Source organism: Mustela erminea, chromosome 10 (genome assembly GCF_009829155.1).
Source record: "Mustela erminea isolate mMusErm1 chromosome 10, mMusErm1.Pri, whole genome shotgun sequence".
NCBI lineage: Eukaryota > Metazoa > Chordata > Mammalia > Carnivora > Mustelidae > Mustela > Mustela erminea.
In genome coordinates this window covers 37,656,616-37,679,828 of record NC_045623.1, presented here as the reverse complement: position 1 = coordinate 37,679,828, position 23,213 = coordinate 37,656,616, and the positions used below count along the sequence as shown (strand labels likewise).

General features: G+C 35.5%; 1 protein-coding gene across 7 annotated transcripts in view; it reads right to left on the bottom strand.

The window, feature by feature from the left end:
* COL24A1 (collagen type XXIV alpha 1 chain) overlaps positions 1–23,213 on the bottom strand; it is a 412,730-nt gene that overhangs the window by 194,417 nt on the left and 195,100 nt on the right. For all 7 annotated transcript variants that reach the window (XM_032302395.1, XM_032302400.1, XM_032302399.1 and 4 more), the window contains exon 25: positions 21,108–21,152. In XM_032302395.1, the coding sequence (XP_032158286.1) occupies positions 21,108–21,152 (45 nt within the window). The remainder of the gene's footprint in view (positions 1–21,107; positions 21,153–23,213) is intronic.

The following is a 23,213-nucleotide window of genomic DNA, read 5'->3' as shown; positions in this document are numbered from 1 at the left end:
GAATGATAGCCTTCCTGCACAGAGAATTCTTAGTTACAGGCCTTTTTTCTTTAAGTACCTTGAATATATCATGCCACTCTCTTCTGGCCTGTAAAGTTTCTGTTGAGAAGTCAGCTGATAGCCTTATGGGTTCTTCTTGTATGTAACTGTTTCTTTATCTCTTTCTGCTTTTAAAATTCTCCTTTTATCACCATTTTTGCCATTCTAACTATGGTGTGTCTTAGTGTGAACCTCCTTGGGTTGATTTCATTGGGGACTTTCACTACCTTCTGGATCTGGATTGCTGTTTCCTTCCCCAGATTTTGGAAGTTTTTAAGCTATTGTTTCTTCAAATAAATTTTCTACGCCCCCCCCCCCCCGCCTTCTCCCTCTGGGATCCCTGTAATGCAAATGTTATTACACTTCATGGTGTTTCTGAGATTCCTGAGTCTAATTGTCTTTATTATTATTATTTTTTTCTCTCTCTTGTTCAGTTTGATTGCTTTCCATTACTCTGTTCTCCAGGTTGCTGACCCCTTCTTCTTCTTCTTCCTCTAGTCTATTATTTATCCATATAGCGTACTTTAATTTGAATTTTTGAGTCCTTCATCTTTGATAGTTTTTTTTTTTTTTTAATATTTCCTATCTCTTTGTGGAGTATCTCACTGAGGTCCTCTAACCTTTTCTCAAGTCCAGTGAATATCCTTATGACCATACTTTAAATTTTCTATCAGGTAAATTATTTAGCTCCAATTTTTTTTTTTTTTTTTTTTTTTTTTAGCTCTCTTGCTATGATTTTTGTATTTTTCTTTCATTTGGGATATATTCTTATTTCTTCCCATTTTGTCTAACTCTGTGTGTCTGTTTCTCTGTGTAGGTAGGACAGCTACATCTTCTGTTCCTTAAAGTAGTGGCCTTATGAAGTAGAGGTCTTGTAATGGCTTTCATTGCCATGTTCCTTGTTCACCAGAACTTGACCCTTCGAGTATCTCTTATGCATGTTGCATGTGCCCTACTGTTTGAGCTGTTTGTCTTCAGTTTAGTCATCTGCAGTGGTTTTCTTTGCCTGCTGTGGGCAGTGTCTTTTTCCCTGTGTTGTTAGTGTACCAGTCTGGGGCCTCCTTGAGCTTACACTGAGTCAGACCACATGTCTGTCAGAGATGCAGCAGAACTGAACTGGAAGTTGATTTCCCTGTGTTGTCCCCTGAAGAGTTTTCTTTGGTGGTTGAGGCCTGCAGTCAGACCAAATGTCTGCTTCCAGCCCACTGTTAGGGCTGCAACTGAACTGGAAAGTATCATTATCTTCCCCTCTCCTTGGGGCAGCAGTCACCTTGGAGTGGTGTTGGATCCTACTGGGGCTGCTTGCATACTGCCATGCTTGTGGTACCCCTTTGGAGGGGCTCCAGCCAGGACATATAGGAAAGGCAAGTCTATAGAAGAGTACAGCGGCAGGGCTTGCACTGACAGCAAGATCCATGCTGGTCCACTGTGGGAGGAGACATGTAGTCACCTGGGAATACTCCTGCTAGACTGGATTGGGTTGGAAGTGGTGTTTCAGCAGAAGCACATGGAGGTAGGGCACACTGTTAACAAGCTAGTTAGAGAGTGTTTCACTGTGCTGATTCCTGCAGGGGTCCTTGTATCTAGGTTAGGAGGCATGGGAGGGAAATGGTACCTATCAGCATATTGTTCTTGGAAAGTCTTCCAAAGGTCCCTGCTCTATAGCACAAGCTCTGAGATTAGTAAATAAATCTCCTTTCTCTAAACCCCAGCATTTTTTTTCAAACTGCTGACTCTGTGCTGTATCTCCATGGGCTGTTTGCTGTGTTCCCCAAAGGGGAGACTGCTGATTTCTAACATTCCATGTGTAAAATCTCACCGGTTGTTAAAACCCTCTCGTTTTCTTTCTTTCTTTTTTAAAGATTTATTTATTTATTTGACAGAGAGAGAGAATGAGCACAAGTAGGCAGAGCAACAGGCAGAGGGAGAGGGAGAAGCAGGATCTCCACTGAGCAGGGAGCCCGATACAGGTCTTGATCCCAGGACCTTGGGATCATGACCTGAGCTAAAGGCAGCTGCTTAAATGACTGAGCCACCCAGGGGCCCCTCCCTCTGGTTTTCCTTAAGAAATTAAAAATAGAGCTATCTTATCCCTCTTCAATTCCCTCTGGTTTTCAAATCCAAATGTTACAGGGATGTCTTCCCTTTGCAGGTCCTCCATGCCTTGGGTACCTGGTGTAGGGATCTGTTCATCTCCCTTCTCTGTGCCTGCTGTGTCCCTCCCTCCTGCAAGACAGTCCAAAGGGTCTGTTTGGCTACCAACTGCCTCTCTGTCTTTCCTACCCTCTTCAATGTGGCCTCTTCTTTACATGTGGCTATGGAGAGTCTGCTCTACCTATCTTTGGGTCATTTTCTGGGTTTGATGTTGGTGTTATCTAGTTATATCCATGGGGTGAGTTGAGCTTAGGATCCTCTTATTCCACCATTCCTGAAATTCCCCAGGAATTTCAGATGCTGGATTCTTTTTTTTTTTTTTTAATATTTTTTTTATTTATTCGACAGAGAGATCACAAGTAGGCAGAGAGGCAGGCAGAGAGAGAGGAAGAGAAGCAGGCCCCCTGCCGAGCAGAGAGCCCGATGATGCGGGACTCGATCCCAGGACCCTGGGATCATGACCTGAGCTGAAGGCAGAGGCTTTAACCCACTGAGCCACCCAGGTGCCCCCAGATGCTGGATTCTTAATTAAAAGACTGAAACTTAGAAGTTCACATAGTTTACTTATATATATAAATGTGATGATCTTTACTTTCCTATTTAAATTATTAAAAAATAAGGAAGGAAAAGTGGAGATCAGAGACGAAGAAGGATGTCCTCAAGAGACTTTCTTCTTTATGAAATAAAAAAAACTTTTTTGTCTGTGAACTGGTTGGACAATGGTTCTTTGCAAGACCATTTGATTGACACCTATGATATTCTTAGGGCACAGGTATAGGAGAACATTTTTAAGATATGCTGCAAAACAAACAAACAAACAAACAAAAAACAGACCTGAAAAGTGAAGATACCATTTGCCACAATGAAATTGTACTGGGTCACATTTGTCATGTCTTTCTTGCACTTTATTCCTGCTAGTTCTGAGTATCTATCCTATTTCATTTTGACCTCATTAAGTGATTGGCTTATTCTTGCCTCATTCTGTATGTGGTATAATGTTGCTCACTAATTCTCTAGTCTTAACTCTTACAGACCTTGTTTTTGGTTTCATTACATTGTAGAATATGCTGGGTAAATTAGTAATTTCACTAGAACCCTATAAGTAGAAAACTCTTTTTTTTCTGCAGAAAAAAAAGGTCCTTGAACATTTACTGTGCTAATGATAAACATAATAGCATTGTGCTGAAAATATTGAAGCTTAATCATGGCCTCACTGCCTGTTTGAGAAGATGAAGCAATTTTACAAAACTCATATGTGAGTTCTTAGGTTCCTCATAACTCCTGACTTTCTCCAAAAAGGCTTGCAAGGTGGCCATATCTACCACCATGCTGGTCATATGATATTCCCCATTATTCAACTCAGGGCATCAAAAATAAAAGATACTTAGGGATAAACTGAACCGAGAATGTAAAAGACCTGCATCCTGAAAACTAAAGACATTGATGAAATAAACTGAAAAAGACACAAATAAAATATCCTGTGTTCATGGACTGGAAGATTTAATATTGTTAAAATGTCCATATTACCTAAAGCAATCTGCAGATTCAATGAAATTCCTGTCAAGATTCCAATGGCATTTTTTACAGAAATAGATAAAATAATCCTAAAATCTGTATAGAACTTCAGAAGACCCCAAACAGCCAAAGAAATCTTAAGAAAGAACAAAGGTGGAAGTAGCACACTTCCTTGATTTCAAATTATATTACAAAGCTGTGATAATAACAGTATGGTATTGGAATAAAAAGTCACACAGGTCAATGGATCAGAATAGAGAGCCTAGAAATAAAACCATGCATATACAGTCTATTAATTTATGACACAGAAGCCAAGTATACTCAATAGGGAAAGGACAGTCTCTTCAACAACTGGTGTTTGGAAAACTGGATAGTCACAGGCAAAGAATGAAACTGAACCCTTATCTTATATCATACACAAAAATCAACTCAAAATGGATTAAAGATTAAATATAAGACATGAAACCATAAAACCCCTAAAATAACACACATAGACAGGGTAGCCCCTTGACATTGTTCCTGGCAATATGTTTTTCACAGCAAAAGCAAAAATAAACAAATAGGACCATATCAAACTAAAAAGTTTCTCCATAGCAAAGGTAAGCATCAACAAAATGAAAAGCAGAATGGGAGAACCACACATCTAATAAGGGGTTACTATCCAGAGTATATAAGGAATTCATACAAATCAACAGTAATAAATAAATAAACAAACAACCCAATTTTAAAATGGGCAAAGGGGTGCTTGGCTGGCTTAGCTCATTAAACATCCAACTCTTGATTTTGGCTCAGGTCATGATCACAGGGTCATGGGACTGAGCCCCACGCTGGGTTCTGTGCTCAGTGCAGAGTCTGCTTGTTCCTCTCCCTCTGCTCGTCCCCCCTCTCTATCTCTAAAATATATAAAATCATTAAAAATATAAAAAATAAATTTAAAAAATAATAAGATGGGCAAAGAATTTGAATAGACATTTTCCCAAAGAAGATATAAAAATAACCTTCTGGTACATAAAGGTGCTCAGCTGCACTAGCCATCAGGCAAATGGAAATCTCAACCATGATGAGATACCTCCTCCCACCCGTGAGAATGGCTACTGTGAAAAAGACAAAAGATAACAAATGTTAGCAAGAATATAAAGAAAGGGGAACACCTTTATGCCATTGGTGGGAATAGAAACTTGTACAGTGCTATGGAAAACAGTACAGAAATTCTTCAGGAAATTGAAAATACAACTACCATATGACCTAGCAATTCTAATTCCCAGTATATATCCAAAGGAAATGAACTATTATCTTGAAGAGATATCGGTACTCCCATGTTCTCTAAAGGCATTATTTACAATAGGCAGTGTATAGAAGCAAACTAAATATCTGTCAGTGTATGCATGGATAAAGAAAATGTGATATATAGCACAGCTATGAGATGAATAAGCCTTGAGGACCTAATGTATATCACTATGACTACAGTTGGAAACAATGTTTTGTAAAATTGACATTTCCTAAGAAAGTAGAACTTAAATGTTTTCACATACATATAAAAGGTGAATATGTAAGGTGATGGATGTGTTAAGTAACTCTATGGGGGATTTCTTTCGCAATGTACATGTATATTAAACCATCACATTTTACACTTTAAATATCTTACAATGTTATTTGTCAATTACACCTCAATAAAGCTGAAAAAATGAACTGATATAATAGAACATTTTATTACTGGAGATTGTAAATGATCTTTGATAATATAAAGAATTAGAAGACCTCAAGAAAAAGAAAGAGAAAATGCTGAGAGGAGGGATCTGAATGGGTTTGGGAAGAGAGGTGATGAGTATAGATTTGAATCCAATTAGTCTAAGGTACAATTTTTAACTTTAAAGGAAACTACAGATCAGAGAAAGCTTTTGGATTTATCTTCATCTATTGTTTATTTCTTAAATATAAGTTACACTTCACATTTAGGCTTTGGTCCACCAATTCTGGTGTTTAAAGAATTTAATCTAAACCTGGAAAGTCATGTAAATAAATAAGAATAATAAATTATGACAGAAGTATGTATAAGGTATTGAGGATAAAGCAATCAAGGTTTAGAGGAGGTGAAACTTGAACTGACTTGTAGAAGAACAGTAGGTATTTGTGAACCAGAAAAGACAGGAAAGACATTACAAGTAAGTCATAGCCAGGTGAGTTGTGACCACTCATGCCTTACCTCCCTCCAGCCATTCTGAACTGCTTATAATGTAGTTTTGCAAACACCACAAGTATTTCATGCCTCCATATATTTTATTCTCATGCTGCTGTTCCCATTGAAATGTCCCTCCTTATTCAGACTGTCTCACAAGGATATGTCACACTTTCAGACTTTGCTCAAGCACACAAAAGTCCTCTTAAGATGCAGCCAGTAGCAAATAAATTAGAAAAATTACCTTTCATTCTTAATTTATTTCATGTAAATTTCATCTAAAACTCATGTAAATGAAATTAATTTATTCCATCATGTAAAACATATACTATTGCCAATGTAAAATGTATTAAGCATGTGTTCTTTGTTGTGGGAAGCAGTTTTCTATATAGATAATTCACATAAAAAAGTAACTGTGATATAAAGCAAAATAAGCTAAGGACCATGATAACAGAGATAAAGCACTGAAAGGTTTAACAAAGAAAGGTACTGAATCTAACTTTGGGCGGGGATACTAGAAAAGATTTCATGATAGAGCAGATGATTTGAGAGGGGTGTTGAGAGCTAATGTTAGGCAGACAATGGAAATGGGAAAATGAAGGCCTTTAGAGGTGACAGAAACAATCTGAACAAGGGCAAAAATAAGTGGGTTCTAACTTTTAAGGAACACTGAATTCCCAGTTTGGTCTAGTAAACTGGGAAGTGTGAGAAATAACAACTATAAGGATAGATGAAGGATATATTGTAGGAGGTCTTAACAGTGAGGTTGAAAAATTCTTATGATCTATATTCTTAAAGCTTCTACAAACTCACTTCCCCCTTAAAACCTATTATGTCCCACCCCCGTAGCATTTTTGGAGGAGCTTGTATCATCTAGGTCTTTCCAGAGTTCAGTGAAAAAATTGATTTTATTGCTAATGATGTAATCAACACAGCAAAGAAACATAGGTTTTGACAGAAAATTTTTTCAAAACTCATTAATCAGAAAAAAAAAAAACAACCCTCACAAAACCAAGCGTCTAAGACTACTATTTCAGCAGCTATGATCTTTCCATCTGGAAGTGAAGATACAGAAAGGTTATACAGTTATAAAAAGTTTTCTATAAGACACAAAGTTGGCTGTATTTATGGTTAAAAATAAAATCATGATTTCACTTAATTATTTTTGCTATGGTCAAAAGAAGAGTATTAAACATGTATCTTTTTGAACAAAAATGCTGTGATGTTCCCCCTCAGGCTGTTTTGTTGAATTGATGAAAAAAAGAGATGTTTCATAAACAGAAGATAGAATGCAAATGTGAAATATCTCAACCTAATGGGAAATAGAAGCCTAATGACATTTCTTAGAACTTTTCCCAAAGTAATGAAAGAAAAACTCACTAAAGCTTAATATATGGAAATCCTTTGACTCAGAGCAGAACTTCAAAAATACAAGTATAATGTTCAAAAAAATGTTGCCCATGAACTTGTGCACATAAGTGTGCACATATACTTTGTTCCTGGGAAATACCTCCTGATAAGATTCTTAAGTGTTTCTTGAGGAGAACAGAAAAAGATGAATTAACTAGAGTACTTTGGATGCACATATGGTCTACATATAAATGCAAATTCATTCACTATGTTAACACTTAGTACACAAAATTGGTGCATGGTAGCAACACAACACATCTGCTTTTTGATTTGAAGAAATCACATTCACATTTAGTGCTTTTTTATCAATAACAAAAGAGTAATGAAGCAGAAATGCATATGGCATATTCGCTTAATAAAGACTGGTATATCCCAAATAAAGTGTAACTTTCTGTGAAAGTAAAGGCAAACTAGAGCCTGTAGGCCAAATTCTGCCTGTTATTTCTTCTTCTTTTTTTTTTTTCCACTGTTTTTTAAAATATTTATTTATTTGAGAGAGAGAGAGAGAGAGCGAGCGAGCGCACACATGGGGGTGGGGGTGGAAAGGTAGAGGGAGTGGGGAGAAGCAGACTCCCTGCTGAGCAGGGAACCCAACTAGCACTGATCCCAGGGTCTTGGGATCATGACCTGAGCCGAAGGCAAACGCTTAACTGACTGAGCCAGTAGGTGCCCCTTTTCCACTATTTTTATAAATAAAATTTTATTGGGAACACAGCCAGAGTCATTCATTTAAGTATTGTCTAGGAGAGTTTTTGTAATGCAACTGCAGAGAGAGTTGTGTAGTTGTAATAGAGATGATAAGGCCTGAAAGTCTAAAATATGTAATATCTGGCCTTTTATAGAAAAGTCTGCATTGTTTATATAGAGCTTATGCATTTTTTTTAAAGATCAGAACCATAAAGTTTTTTCACTAGCCTTTCTCTTAGATTCAAAACTGCCTTTGGCTTCTGTCAGAGCCGCAGTGCCTACAGGTAGCCCAGGGCCACCCCTTTACCCAAGTTCTTACCCTTTTTTCTATCAGTTTGGTCCATTCTTTGTCACGAATAAGAAATGTATTCTCTATCTTATAAATTCTGAACATAAACACATCATTAGAAGTCTATTTTTATTGAAGTGTAATATCTACATAAAATAAAATAGTGCACTCCTAATAAATGAAAAGAGTATATTTTTTAAAAAGATTTTATTTATTTGATACACAGAGAAAGATAGCACAAGCAGGGGGAAGGGAGTAGCAGATTCCCTGCTGAGTGGGGACTCCCCCAATGCCTGGCAGGATCGCAGAACCCCAGGATCACGACCTGAGCCCAAGGCAGATGCTTAACTGACTGAACCACCCAGGTGCCCCCCAGATAGTGCAGCTTTTATGCAAACATAGCTCCAAGGGAAGTCCTTTAGCACTCCCTTCCAACCAAAGTGCTGCCCCACACCCCTTCTATATAGAAATTTAGAGCTGCCATTTCTTCAAAAACTGTGATTACCACATTGTAGTTATATCTAATTGAGAAAACAGTAGCATGTTTTTAGCCAAATAAAGCCGGGTGTTTGTTATCAACATATATATCCTTATGATAGGCATGAAAACAATTTTTATTATTTTTTTTCTTTAAAGACTATCTTCTAGGGTGCCTGAGTCACCCTGTGTTCAGCTCAGATCATGATCCCAGGGTCCTGGGACGGAACCCCACATCAGGCTCTCTGCTCAGTGGGGGGATCTGCTTCTCTGCTTGCCTGCCATTCTCCCTGCTTGTGCTCTCTCTCTCTGCCAAATAAATAAATAAAATACTTTAAAAATTATTATTTTTTTAAATTAATTCTAAAATACATAAAGTGATCAAGTTTATGTTTCCTTAGTCAGAATACTAACAGCCCCCCAGGCAGTAGCACACTAAATGCTTACATGTGAAAAGGGCTAATGTTATTGTTTGTGTTTGGAAGCACAAACTTCCATTTTCGTCTCTCTTCTATTTGATTACTTTGAAGCAGTGTATTGCTATTTCATTTGGGTAATCTGGAAACTTCATTAGAACAAGAAGGGTTTTCTTGTTTATTACTCTTTAATATGATGTATATGATAAATACCTTGTTCCTCTACGTTAATCCATAAATGTTGGATCTTGTCCCAGAATATTTTACTTTTTACCTGTCACTAAATGTATATTTAGTAAGCTCTCTCTCTCTCTCTCTCTCTCTCTATATATATATATATATATATATATATATACTTAATATAAAGTATATAAACCTTTATATTTCTAAGATATGATGGGCTTTCAAGAACTTCTGTGTTTTTAGCTTATAGCACAGTATTCTGTGTATCATTCATTTTCCCCACAGAAAGATTTTGACTTTTACGTTTATTTTATTATCATGTGATCTTTTTTTCATTTTTGTTAGTTTCCCCTTTAATAACCACTTATATGTGCTTTAATCTTGGTCTACCTCTAGGACACTTGGGTTTGCGACACGAACAAATTCATTTTCCCATATACTTCAACTTTCATAGCTCCAGAAAAAAGCTCTGTAGGACCACATTTAATAGAATATTTGTTATTTTCCTACTAATTTATTTTTCTTTTTACAAAGAGATGTCATAAATGTCAAAAAAATGGTGTATTTTATAGCCCAAAGGATTCAGAAATCCTTCCACCTTTATAAACATTTAAAATTCTCCTAGAAATTTGCTGTCTCCATTCTCTGAGAAAAAATGTCCTGTATTTGTGATTAAAAAACTATTGATCTCAGGGGGGCTGGAAAGCTCAGTCAGTTAAGTGTCGAACTTCTGATTTCAGCTCCGATCATGATCTCAGGGCTGTGAGGTCAAGTCCCACGTCAGGTTCTGCACTCAACATGAAGTCTGTTTGGGATTCTCTCTCTCTTCCTCTGTCTTAATCCGCCGCACACACACCCTACTCTACATTCTCTCTAAAATAAATAAATAAATCTTTGAAAAAAACACTACTGGCATCTCATTTATGAAGTAATAGCTCACCTTGGAGTTACCTGCACCCGGTTTTCAGAGAACGCTAGGCTTTGAACTGTTTTAAAAACTCACTTCTCTTCAATTTGCCTAGAATTGTAATGTCATAAACCTTCTCTGTTCATATCCTCTGGTATGTTCATACAATTTGTGTGTATTCCCTTTTGATTTCACTGATTTATGTTCTCTAATTTTTTTTTCTTTCAATTTTCTACAGCTTAGTGGACTTAATACTACTGTGAAATTAATTTGCTGTGGCTTCTTAATCCAGTAATTGTTGCTATTTATACAGTTCAAAGATGATAAATGTCAAATATATGATCCTGAAACATAATAATTTCGGTATATCTATGTTTTTGAGACTCTTCCTCAAAGGATAATGTGGTATTTGGGACCCCATAATTTCTAACTTGATATAGTAACAACAGGACAATATGTATTCATTAGAAAAACGATTAGGAATCTTCCTCTCATTGTTAAGAGGAAGCAGGGTGCTAAATTTCTTAACTTCTCTGAAACACATTTTTTTTTTGTACAAAAGATAAGTGATTTTTATTTCATAGAGCCTGTGTGAGGATTAAATGATATAACATATACAAAGTATCCGAAATGTCAGATTTTCAATAAATAGTACGTATTTTTATTATTTATATATTTATATATATTTATTTATATATTCAGGTAAATATCCTTTTCATGATTGTATGTATGGTAGATATAAATTTAGTGTAACTTTCCATTCTGAGAAAAATTACCTCTCCCTGCCATGCAGGAGACATATAACAGCTCTGTAGCTGTCCCACAGGTATGCTGTGTGCAGCTTGGAAACAGGAAGGGATAGATGACATTTTAAGATAAAAGCACTGAGACTACAGAGACCATATAAGGTCAGTTTGATAGAGTTTTACTTTGTTCTGGGACTTTTCCTCAAGAAAATATGAGTCACTTTTTACGATTTAGGTAAGTCTATCTAAAGTAGCAGACTCCTTTTAATGAAAGAAGAAATGGAAGTTACTAAATAAAATAAACTTGTATGAAGTTTGATAATAATTTTACGGTAATAGCAGAGAGCAACAAAACTCATCACTGTATTAAATGAAGTTTTTCGATGAGCACTTCTTAAATATTTTCTTCCAGATCTTTCAAAATCTTTCCTGATTCCACTGTAAATATATTAAATTATGTTTTAATAATTCTCAGAAATTAGTAACATTTGACAGTATTTTAAAATTTAGTTGCCAGCTTGACCTAAGAGATTATAAAGTAAAATTTTATTTTACTCATTTCTGAATCTATTGATTCCCAAGTTTCCATTTAAAAGACAAGACAACTAGAGTAGGATGGGAAGACAGCAGAGTTAGAGGATCCTAAACTCATCTCTTCCACGTATACAATTAGGTAGCACTCATATTGTAAATAACCTGGAAAATGACCCGAAGACTGGCAGATCAAACTCCACAACTAAAGGTAAAGAAGAGGCCACATCAGAGAGGGTACAAAGGGCAACAGTGTCCCCAACAATGGGGAACAAAAAACTGGCAGTCCATGGAGTGGTGGAGGGAGCTGGAGGCATGGGGGGGTGGTGGTGAAAAGACTGTCACACAAGGGAGCCAGCATGGAGAAGATGAATCCCCATAAACTTTGGCTTTGAAAGTGAGAGGGAGCAAATTTTTTGAGTTCATATAACCAGCCGGTTTTAAAACTTGGAATTTTAAAAATTGGTGGGCTCAGCTCTGGGAGAGCCCAGAGGGTAAGGGGAAACTAAATCCCATCCGTAAAGAGATCACAGGACAAACAGCCCTCACAGGTACAGCACTGAAGCAGCAGTTTGAAAGATGCCTTGGGACATGTAAGCAGGAGAGTAGTTTACGCATTTTGGAGAGCATCTAAGGACAGAGATCACAGGAAGACCATCGAGAAACAAAGGAGCTGGCAGGCACTGTCTCCATACCCCCCCCCCCCCCCCCCCCCGCCCAGCATAAACACACAGCCACCTGTGGGAATCAGCACAGTGCCAAAATTTACTACCTAATAGCTTACACCAAGCCCCATCACTTCAGCAGGTGGGGCTTCAGCGGATCTGCAATTTTCAGTCACCCTTGCCCAAGTATCCCAGCAGCAGTCCCTTCCCCTAGAAGACCAGCACAAACCTTGCCAACACCATGTCTCCTGACCATAAGCACTTTGTCGATCAACCCAGGCCAGTCCCAGTCCCAGCAACTGCAGCAGCAGGTCTCATTTTGCAAGCAGACTGGTGGACACCATGCTAAAACTGTGTGCCCCACACCAACCTGGTTGGTCCCAGCAGTGGCAGCAATACACTCACAACCTTGTCCAAAGTAGTGCTACAAGCCTGGCAGCATGCAAATAGCTCCCTCAGGGGCCAGGAACACTTCAAAGTGACTACTGCCCTGAGGTGAAGGAAAGATAATCACACACCAGACCAGATCGATTTAACAGATAGAGTCAGAACATTCCATCCTAAAACAACAGAATACACATTCTTTTCAGGATCACACAGAGAACATTTTCCAGAATAGATCATATATTAGGCCATAAAACAAGTCTCAACAAATTAAAAAAGATTGAAGTCATACCATGCATCTTTTCTGACCCCAATGCTATGGAACTAGAACTTTCTAAAAAAAGTCTGGAAAGAGCATAAATTTATGGAGCTTAAAGAATATGTGCAAAGAATGAGTCAACCAAAAAACTGGAGAAATCAAAAATTACATGGAGAAAAATGAAAATGAAAACACAATGGTCCAAAATCTTTGAGATACTCTAAAAGCCGTTCTAAGAGGGAAGTTTATACAGGTCTACTCAAAGAGCAAAAAACATCTCAAATAAACAACCCAAACTTAACACCTAAAGAGCCACAAAAAGAACAAACAAAACCCTAAACCAGCAGAAGGTAGGAAATAATAAAGCTCAGAGCAGAAATAAATGGAACTAAAAAAACAATAAAACAGATCAATAAAAACAAGAGCTGCTTCTTTGAAAAGATTAAGAAAATTGATAAAACTTGAATCAGACTCACACACACACAAAAGAGAGAGAAAAAGAGGAGTCAAATAAAATCAGAATGAAAGAGAAGAAATAATAAGCAACACCACAGAAATACAAAGGATTGTAACAGAACATTATGAAAAATTATATGCCAACAAATTGGACAACCTGGAAGAGATGGAAAAATTCATAGAAACACATAACCTACCAAAACTGAAGCAGAAATAGCAAATTTGAACAGACTGATTATCAGCAATTAAATTGAATTAGTAATCAAAACACTTCCAACAAACAAAAGTCCAATACCAGATGGCTTCACAGATGAATTTCATTAAACATTTAAGCAAAGCTAATACCTGTTCTCAAATTTCTCCAAAGAATAGAAGAGGAAAAAAAACTTCAAATTCATTCTATAAGACCAGCATCCCTGATACCAAAAGCATATAAAGACACTACCAAAAAAGAGAACTACAGGCCAATAACTCTGATGAACATAGATGCAAAAATCCTCAGCAAAATCTTAGGCAAACTGAACCTGAACAATACATTAAAAAAATCATTCCACGCTATCAAGTAGGATTTATTCCCAGGTTGCAATGGTGGTTTGGTATTCACAAATCAATCAATGTGATACATCACATCAATAAGAGAAAAGAGAAGAAGCATATGATCATTTCAGTAGATGCAGAAAAAACATTTGAGAAAGTACAAGATCCATTCATGATAGAAACCCTTAACAAAGTAGGTTTAGAGGGATAATACCTCAACATAATAAGGCCTTATATGAACAACCCACAGCTAACATCAAACTCAATGAGGAAAAACTGAGAGCTTTTTTTTCCTAAGGTCAGGAATAAGACAAGGATGTTCACTCTTACCATTGTTATTCAATGTAGTATTGGAAGTCCCTGCCATAGAAATCAGACAAAAAAGGAACAAAAGACATCCAAATTGGTAAGGAAGAAATAAAACTTTCACTATTTGGAAAAGACATTATACTATATATATAGAAAACCAGAATGACTCCACCAAAAAATTAGTAGAACTGATAAATGAATTTGGTAAGGTTGCAGGATACAAAATCAATGTACAGAAATTCACTGCATTTCTATACACTAATAATGAAGCAGCAGAAGGAAAAATTAAGAATAAATCTCATTTACAATTGTACCAAAAATAATAAAATAGCTAGGAATAAACTTAATTGAAGGGGTGAAAGATCTGTACTCTAAGAACTATGAAACACTGATGAAAAAATTGAAGACAACACAAACAAATGGAAAGATGTTCCATGTTCATGGATTGGAAGAATAAATATTGTTAAAATGTCTATACTAAGCAAAAGCAATCATTTAAGACAATCCCTATCAAAATACCAACAGTATTTTTCACAGAACTAAACCAAACAATCCTAAAATTTGTACGGATCCACAAAAGACTCCAAAGAGCCAAAGCAGTCTTAAGAAACAAAAACGGAACTGGAGAGATCACAATTCTGGACTTTAAGTTGTATTACAAATCTGTAGTAATCAAAACAGCATGGTACTAGCATAATAACAGACACATAGATCAACAGGACTGACTAAAAAACCCAGAAATAAACCTATAATTATGTAGTTAATTAATCTTTGACAAAGGAGGCAAGAACATGGAATATGAAAAAGACAGTCCCTTCAACAAATGGTGTTGAGAAAACTGGACAGGTACTTGCAAAAGAAAGAAACGGAACAACCTTCTTACAGCATACACAAAAATAAACTCAAAATGGATTAAAGACCTAAATGTGAGGCCTGAAAACATAAAAATCTTAGAAGAGAACACAGGCAGTAATTTCTCAGATATCAGCAGTAGAGAATTTTTTCTAGAAATGTCTCCTGAGGCAAGGGTAACAAAAGCAAACATAAACTATTGGGCTACATCAATATAAAAAGCTTCTGCACAGCAAAGGAAATAATCAAAAAATCTAAACAACAACCTACTGAATGGAAGAAGATATTTGTAAATGACATATCCAATAAAGGGTCAGTGTCCAAAAATATATAATTATACAACTCAACACCAAAAACACAAATAGTCAAATTTTAAAATGGGTAGAAGTCATGAACAGACATTTCTCCAAAGAAGACAACCAGATGGCCAAAAGACACATGAAAAGATGCTCAACAGCACTCACCAACAGAGAAATGCAAATTAAAAATAGAAAGAGATACTACCGCACACCTGTCAGAATGGTTAAATTCAAAACACAAGAAACAACAACTGTTGGTGAGGATGTGGAGAGAAAGGAATCTTTCAGCACTGCTGGTGAGATTGCAATCTAGTATAGCTACTGTGGAAGACAGTATGAAGTTTCCTCAAAAAAGTAAAGATAGAAGTATCCTACAATCCAGTGATCACACTACTAGGTATTTCCAAAGAATACAAAAACACTAACTCAAAAGGATATAAGCACCCTATGTTTACTGCCCCATCAATTACAACAGCCAAATTATGGAAGCTGCCCTATGTCTACTGATAGATGAATGTATAAAGAAGAGGTGGTATATATCTACAATGGAATATTACTCAGCCATAAAAAAGAATGAAATCTTATCATTTGCAACAACACGGATGGAGTTGGAGAGTATCATCCTAGCGAAATAAGTCAGTCAGAGAAAGGCTAATACCATATGACTTCATTCATATGTGCAACTTAAGAAAAAGAAATGAACAAAAGGGAAAAAAAAGAGAGACAAACCAGAGACAGACTCAACAATAGAGAACAATCAAAGGCTACCAGAGGGGAGGTCAGTGGGAGATGGGTGAAATAAGTGAAAGGGATTAGATGAAATAAGTGAAAGGCCTTATCTTGATGAGCACGGAGTAATACATGGAACTGCTGAATCACTATATTGTATACCTGACACTAACATAACACTGTTAACAACACAGATAAAATACAATATAAAATAAAAAGAGAGAACAAGATAATAGGCCAACTTATAGAAAATAAAAACAGGATAAGTGATTTTTGATGTAGCTAAAAGAAGCTTGGAACAGGAAATAGAAAATTCAGACATGAAACCCACATCCACTGCTTACTAACTATGAATTTGAACACTTCAATAAATTTCAATTTCCTCACTCCCAAAATGTCAATAAGATTTATCTTACTAGGGTTGTTTCGAGATTAAATGAAATATCTCCAAAAAATAGACTTCCTTCCTTTCATTTCCTTCTCTGACTCCATACCTCTATTTGCTCTTGAAGGAACTGGTTATAAACCAACTTAGAATCAGCCATTGGAAGCTCTATGATTCTAAAGGTTTTGTAATAAGAAGTGGAATACCTGATTTTGAGGATTATCCATGGCCCTTCCTCTTCCTCTTCCTTTCTGCTCCTCAGTCATTTACTATACACTAGTACACCGAGGGCAGGCAGAAAAACAGAGAGGACATAGCAGATGGCTTATGAAATTATGCTAAATTGATAAATTAAGGAATAAATGATGTAAAATCAAGTAGTTGAGCTCTACTTTAGGAGGTAAATCAATATGCCAGACTATAGCACACTCTTAATAATACCTTCAAGTAGAAAAGTTGCAACTGAAACTTCATGTAGTCACTTTATGAAAAAAATATTCCAAATTTTATATTCAAAATAACAAACCATAAAAGAATTCTGGGGGTCACTGCCAATCGTTTTCCAAAGACATCCCAGGTTTTCTATTTTTGTTTTTGTTTTTGTTTTGTTTTGTTTTGTTTGTTTTTCTACAGGAAAAAGCCTACATGGTTTTGATTATCTCAGGAATAAAGGAAATAGAAGTTATTATCCTCTTCATGAAGAAGGTTGTGGAGCTGTTGCTTCTAAAATATTTAGTCTAGTTCTGTTTGCTCTAACAGCAGGAGAACATAATGAAACTGGAGGAGAGCCAGAGAAAAGAAGCCAAATTGGCAGGTAAGAGGAAGACTAGAAACATTTAAATTCTTAGAAAAGCTTCCTAGATTCTTAGAATTGGAATTATCCTTAGACATCATATATACTAATTCCTTATGCTTCCCGAATATGCCTCATCAATCATAAATAGTTATCAAAGGCCTACTATATCCTAGGGACTGATGAGGATCCTTCCCTTTTTTTTGCAGCCTATGTGCAAATTATCTCCTCAAATATATCTCATATGCATCCACTTCTCTTATATCCACTGCCATCACCCTGGCCCAAGTCAACTTTCTTTCTCATTTAGGCTACCACAATAGCATTCTAACTGGTTACCCTCTTCTACTCTGCTCCTCATAACCATGTTCCAACTTACCAATCCATTGCCACGAGTATGACTGTGAAACACAAATTAAATCCTGTCATTGGCTTACATAGAATACTTCAATGATTTTCCATCTAATTCGGGATCAAGTCCAAAGCAATAAACATGGCCCTGAAAGAATTGGCTCCTGCCTACTTTACTAACAGCCCCTCACTTTGCTTTTCCCTTGGCTCACCAAGGTCTATCCACACTGGCTTTCTTTCAGTTCCTAAGACAGCCAAATGCTTTTCCATATAACAATAACCACCACCACCACCATTAAAGCTAACATTTCTTGAGTTTTTAACTACGTGATTGGCTCTGTGATAAGTGCTTTAAGGATATTACCATGTCTAATCCTCACAAGAAACACCATGAAATAGTTATTATTTTTATCCTTTTACTGTTGAGAAATATTTATTTAGAGGATATTTAGAGAAATATTTAGAGAGCAAGGTAAGTCCAAAGGTATTAAGTCTACTATATTGCATATTCTAGGAATGCTCTTTCTCCCTACTCTTCCCTAGCCAGATCATACCATGCCTTATGGTTTATAACTCGTATGTCATTTCCTCAAAACACACCTCTCATTTTCTGATCTAAATTTGGAACCTCTGTCACAGACCTTTAAACTTATCCTTTATAGAATATATCACAGCTTTTAACTATGTATCTTTATGCAGTGATTTATTTAAAATTTGCCAAACCTCCAACAAACTATGAATTTTATGAAGGATCATATGAATATAATATAATTTCTGTTGAATAAATGATTGATGAAAATCATCCAAACCTTCTAAGAATGAGGTGTTGAATCACTCCATGGGAGAGTCTGAGTGTTAGAAATTCTACTAAAATATTTTTGCCTACAAAGTAAGCTGTCTTCTTACAATGTCTATCCATGATCCTAGTTCTGATCTCCTGATCTATACTAAAAAATTAGATTCTTTTCTCTTGTATATCTCTTCAAATATTTCAGCCTGGAGAGTTAAAGACAAAGAGGACTGGCTATTAAGGTGAGCTAATTCCAGATTTGTTCATAAAAAAAAAAAAAATAGTATGCTAGAGTGCAGAAGATGAGGGGCATCATTTGGAATTACAGACTTCTTAGGGCACATTTACAGAAATTACTTACTTGCCTGCAGCAAATTAATGTAAAAAGTATATAGACATGAAATATAGATTGGGCTGCTGTGCTGGGCACGCTGTATCACAAACTGGGTTCTAATTTGTATAGATCTAGAAAGACACAAAGCTGGAGGAGGTCTGGTAAAGGCAATTAAATGATGTACAAAAAGTTTGGGAAAAGTAAAAACTGGCTATGCAAATACAACTAATCTTAGATATCCTCAAATTATAAGGCTGATGTCAGGAAGTGTGATCCTATCTTCCTATATCTCTTATAAGTTTGTTTTAAGAGAACTCTAGATTAGATGAACTATATTTCTAAGATTTTGAAATTAATAACATGAAATAAAAACATAATATAAAATAAAATAATAGTAAATAAAATATTCTTTAGGTATTTTATGTATTTTAAATTAACTCAATATCGTCACTGAAGTTTTTTTTTTAAGTCTCCCATCCTGAATGAGAAAGATGGAACCTCAAAGATGAAAAGGGCCTCTGTTTGATAATATATTTGATGCCTGAAATCTCTCTACAACTTGTAGTCCAAGTGGCTACTAGTTAACAGTAAACATCATCAGCTATATTAAATGACTTGATGGTGGTGGATCCTTAAATCATCACATACACTTTAAATATCTTATTAACTTTGTCACGTTATACCTCAATAAAGGTGGGGTATTATGCTTTGGATTTTGAGATTTAGATTTTGAATTTGGATCTTAGGTTTAAAATCTCAATTCCAGAATTTATTTGCTGTGTATCTTTGAACAGGTTACTTACTGTGCTTCAGTTTCCTCATTTCAAAAAGTGGAATAACAAAATGTGTCTTTGAAAATTGTTTGAGAATTAAATGCAATGCCACAGTATTAAACATCACTTTGTATTATGCCTGGCACATAACAAATAAATGCTCAATAAATGCTCATTTCCCTCTATTAACAGAAATCCACTACCTGCCAACACAGTCCATTTCCACCTTAGACACTGGGTTCTTATACTGTGTGGAACCAGTCCAATACTGCTAAGTAAATAACACTTGGAAGTTTAACATACGAGGTTATGTTAAGAAAAAATGCTCTTGGGGTGCCTTGGGAGGCATAGTCGGTTAAGTGTCCGACTCTTGGTTTCAGCTCAGGTGCTGACCTCAGAATTGTGAGATCAAGCCTCACACCAGGCTCTGGGTTCAGCACTAAGTCGGCTTCAGATTCTCTCTCCCATTCTTTCTGTCCCTCCCGCTCATGCCTTGCTCACTCTCACTCAAATAAATAAATAAATAAATATCTTTAAAAAAAGAAAAGAAGATTGATATTTTAACTTTGGCTATTAATTCTAGTTTGTATATATTTCTTAGCAGTTTGTCACTCAGAAATGGCAGAATTTAATCTCTTTGAATGATCTTAGAAAAATATGAGTTATAATTTTATTTGAGAAGAATTCTTGAATAATCTAATTGATGTAAACGTTCCACTGGAATTACCCTCCTCGGTAAAAACAACAAAAAATTCTTCTAGTTATTAAGGATTAATTGATTTGACAATGGTCTTTTAAGGCTAAATGGATTCTCTCCTTACTTTTATTAAGGATTAATGACAAAAAATAAGAATATCAGAAATGTATTGCTGTTTTATCACAAGACCAGGAAAAACAATTCTTTGATTACTTAATTTTGTAAGCAATTTTTAAGAAAAGTTTATTTTTAAGTCATAAGATAGGTTAGAAGGAATAGAATTTATAGATTTAACCTATTAAATGGTACTGCTTGCTTTGTGATAACCCAGCACACTTTGTAAATAAATTCACTTGCCTTGCATCAATGGAATTCACCACTTTATATATGCTATATGGGTTCATTTGTTAGAAAATATTTTAGCTGGTTTTCCCCAGCACAGAAAATAAAATTACTTCTAACATACCCGACTCAACTACAACACAAAGCCTCCTACTTGCACAGAAATGTAAACTTAAACAAGTCAAACTTTTTTTGAGCAAAGAAATTATAATATGTTTCCTAATACTTCACCTCTTAGCTTGATCTTTCAAATCTAAAGAAAAAGATTTTCAAGCTTACTAACTATTTTATGACTTGGCAAGTTATAGCTTTTTAACAAAAAAAAAAAATCTTAAGATCAAATTTAGATTGAAATTGTCAGAACTAAAATTAAAGACCAAATATTAGAAACAAGAATGCTCCTGGTATTACAAATATAATTTATATTAGACAAAAATATCAGTAACTCTATTTCCCTTCATTTCTCCCATACAGTAGATTTGTCACATCACAAGTAACTTTAAATTTGTAGGAGCTAAGAATTTTTTATTGTGAATTTTATTAAGCACAGATGATGGTTAACATGATTCCTAAAGAGGCTTACAGATAATGGTAAAAATAAAAGAGCATAAAATAAGCTTACTGTTTCACCAATCTTTCCAATGTTTCCTTGATCTCCTACTTCTCCCTGTTAATAAATAATATTAAGCTGTAAAAATGATTATTTTCAAACAAGATCACTCATGGCATTGTTTCTATTTTCATTTAATCTAATTAGTCAAATACCAAAAAAAAAAAAAAAAAAAAAAGGCAGCAAAGAAAACCTCAGTTATTCAAAACTCTGTTACAGTATTTCTGTGGAACATAGTCTTTCTGCTATTTTCTTAAGTGACACTCTTCTGTTTATGACTTTTAATCACTTTTAAAACACTTTTGCAAGTAAAAATTTTAAAATGAAATATTTATTGAGGTGTACTCTGTAAAAAGCAGAGTGGTCGGTGTTGTGGAAGGTATTAAGAAGAAAAAAGTAAAATAAAGTCTTTGTCCACAGAATGCTCTGTTTCAGGAGAAAAGATCTCACAACACTGAACAGAGCAGAATACCCACCACAATTAAGAGGCGAGGGAGTTCAGAGGAGCACGTGTGCTGTGGGCTGGTACAGCTAGAGATGGCTTAATGTATATGCATAACCTTGACCACAGTCTCCAGTCCATAACGCTCTGAAAACTCAGTTTTTCAAAACTTGTTTGGTAGCAAACTTGGTCTAACCTGATTTTATTTGACAGCAATGCTTTATCTCATCTGAGTGAGGCTATTTATAGTCTTATTTTAATTAACCTGAACACCCTTATATTTCACCACAGAAATATTAATATTTCTAATTATGGTGGGCTGTCCCATTGCCTGCTGGCAGTGTTAAGTAAAATGTAATATATTCACCTATTATCTTTTGAAAATCCAAACATCAATGATTTCAAGTAATGGATTATGAAACTATATTTGAGTTGGGCTCTGAAGAATAGGTGATATTTCACTGGTGATGAGAAAGGTCCATTTTTGGTGTTGAGGGATGGCATGAGGGAAGGCTGAACAAAGGTGTAGGTTAATGAAAGTTAGAAGATTAAGTTCAGGGTACCACACAGAGTTAATCTGACAAGAATATATGTTTTATTTATAGAAACAGGAAATTAAACCATCAATCGCTATTTAAAAATTAGTAATTATATTGCGGAATAGAGTAGTAAAATGTTAAGCTGCACTGAACAATATTAGAGTCACTAAGAACATATATATAGCTACTGAGCGTTTGAAATTGGCTAGTGTGAACTGAAATGTGATGTAAGTATAAAATCCCCACTAGATTTCCAAGACTTTGTAGCAAAAAGAATATAAAATATCTCATTAATAATTTTAATATTATATGATCTCCCGGATATGAGGAAGTGGTGATGCAACATGGGGGCTTAAGTGGGTAGAAGAAGAATCAATGAAACAAGATAGAATTGGGAGGGAGACAAACCATAAGTGACTCTTAATCTCACAAAACAAACTGAGGGTTGCTGTGGAGAGGGAGGTTGGGAGAAAGTGGTGGGATTATGGACATTGGGGAGGGTATGTGCTTTGGTGAGTGCTGTGAAGTGTGTAAACCTGGTGATTCACAGACCTGTACCCCTGGGGATAAAAATATAAGTTTATAAAAAATAAAAAATAAAAAAAAACCATAAATAAAAAAAATAATAATTTTAATATTGGTAACATGTTGAAATGAGACAATATTTTCTTATTTGGGGTTAAATAAAATATATTACTAAAATTGATCTCTGTCTTTTTTCACTTCTTTATTGTGGCTCTAATCTATGATTCATATTATATACTCTATTGGCTAGTGCTGATTTTAAGCATTGAAACCTAATACTCATATGACTAATCAATTTGAAATGAACTTTCAAAGACTACACTAATTTTTATTTCAATTTTTGTAGGCACTTAGATATACAGTAAAAAATGAAGCATTGTAGTAGTTTATAAATCCTAGTTTTTGACAATTCACTAGATAGTTTTTTTTAGAAAATCTGGGGTCAGAATGATATATAGATTACTAATTTTCTTGCATTTTCCCCTCCTTTCTCAACACTCCTTTCAAATTCCAAGGGAGATGGGCTGTTTTGAATTTATAGTCTTAGGGATGGTTTGGGTTAACAAGCAGAAAGCAGAAGTTGCTTGCAGATTACCTGCGTTCCTGCTTTAG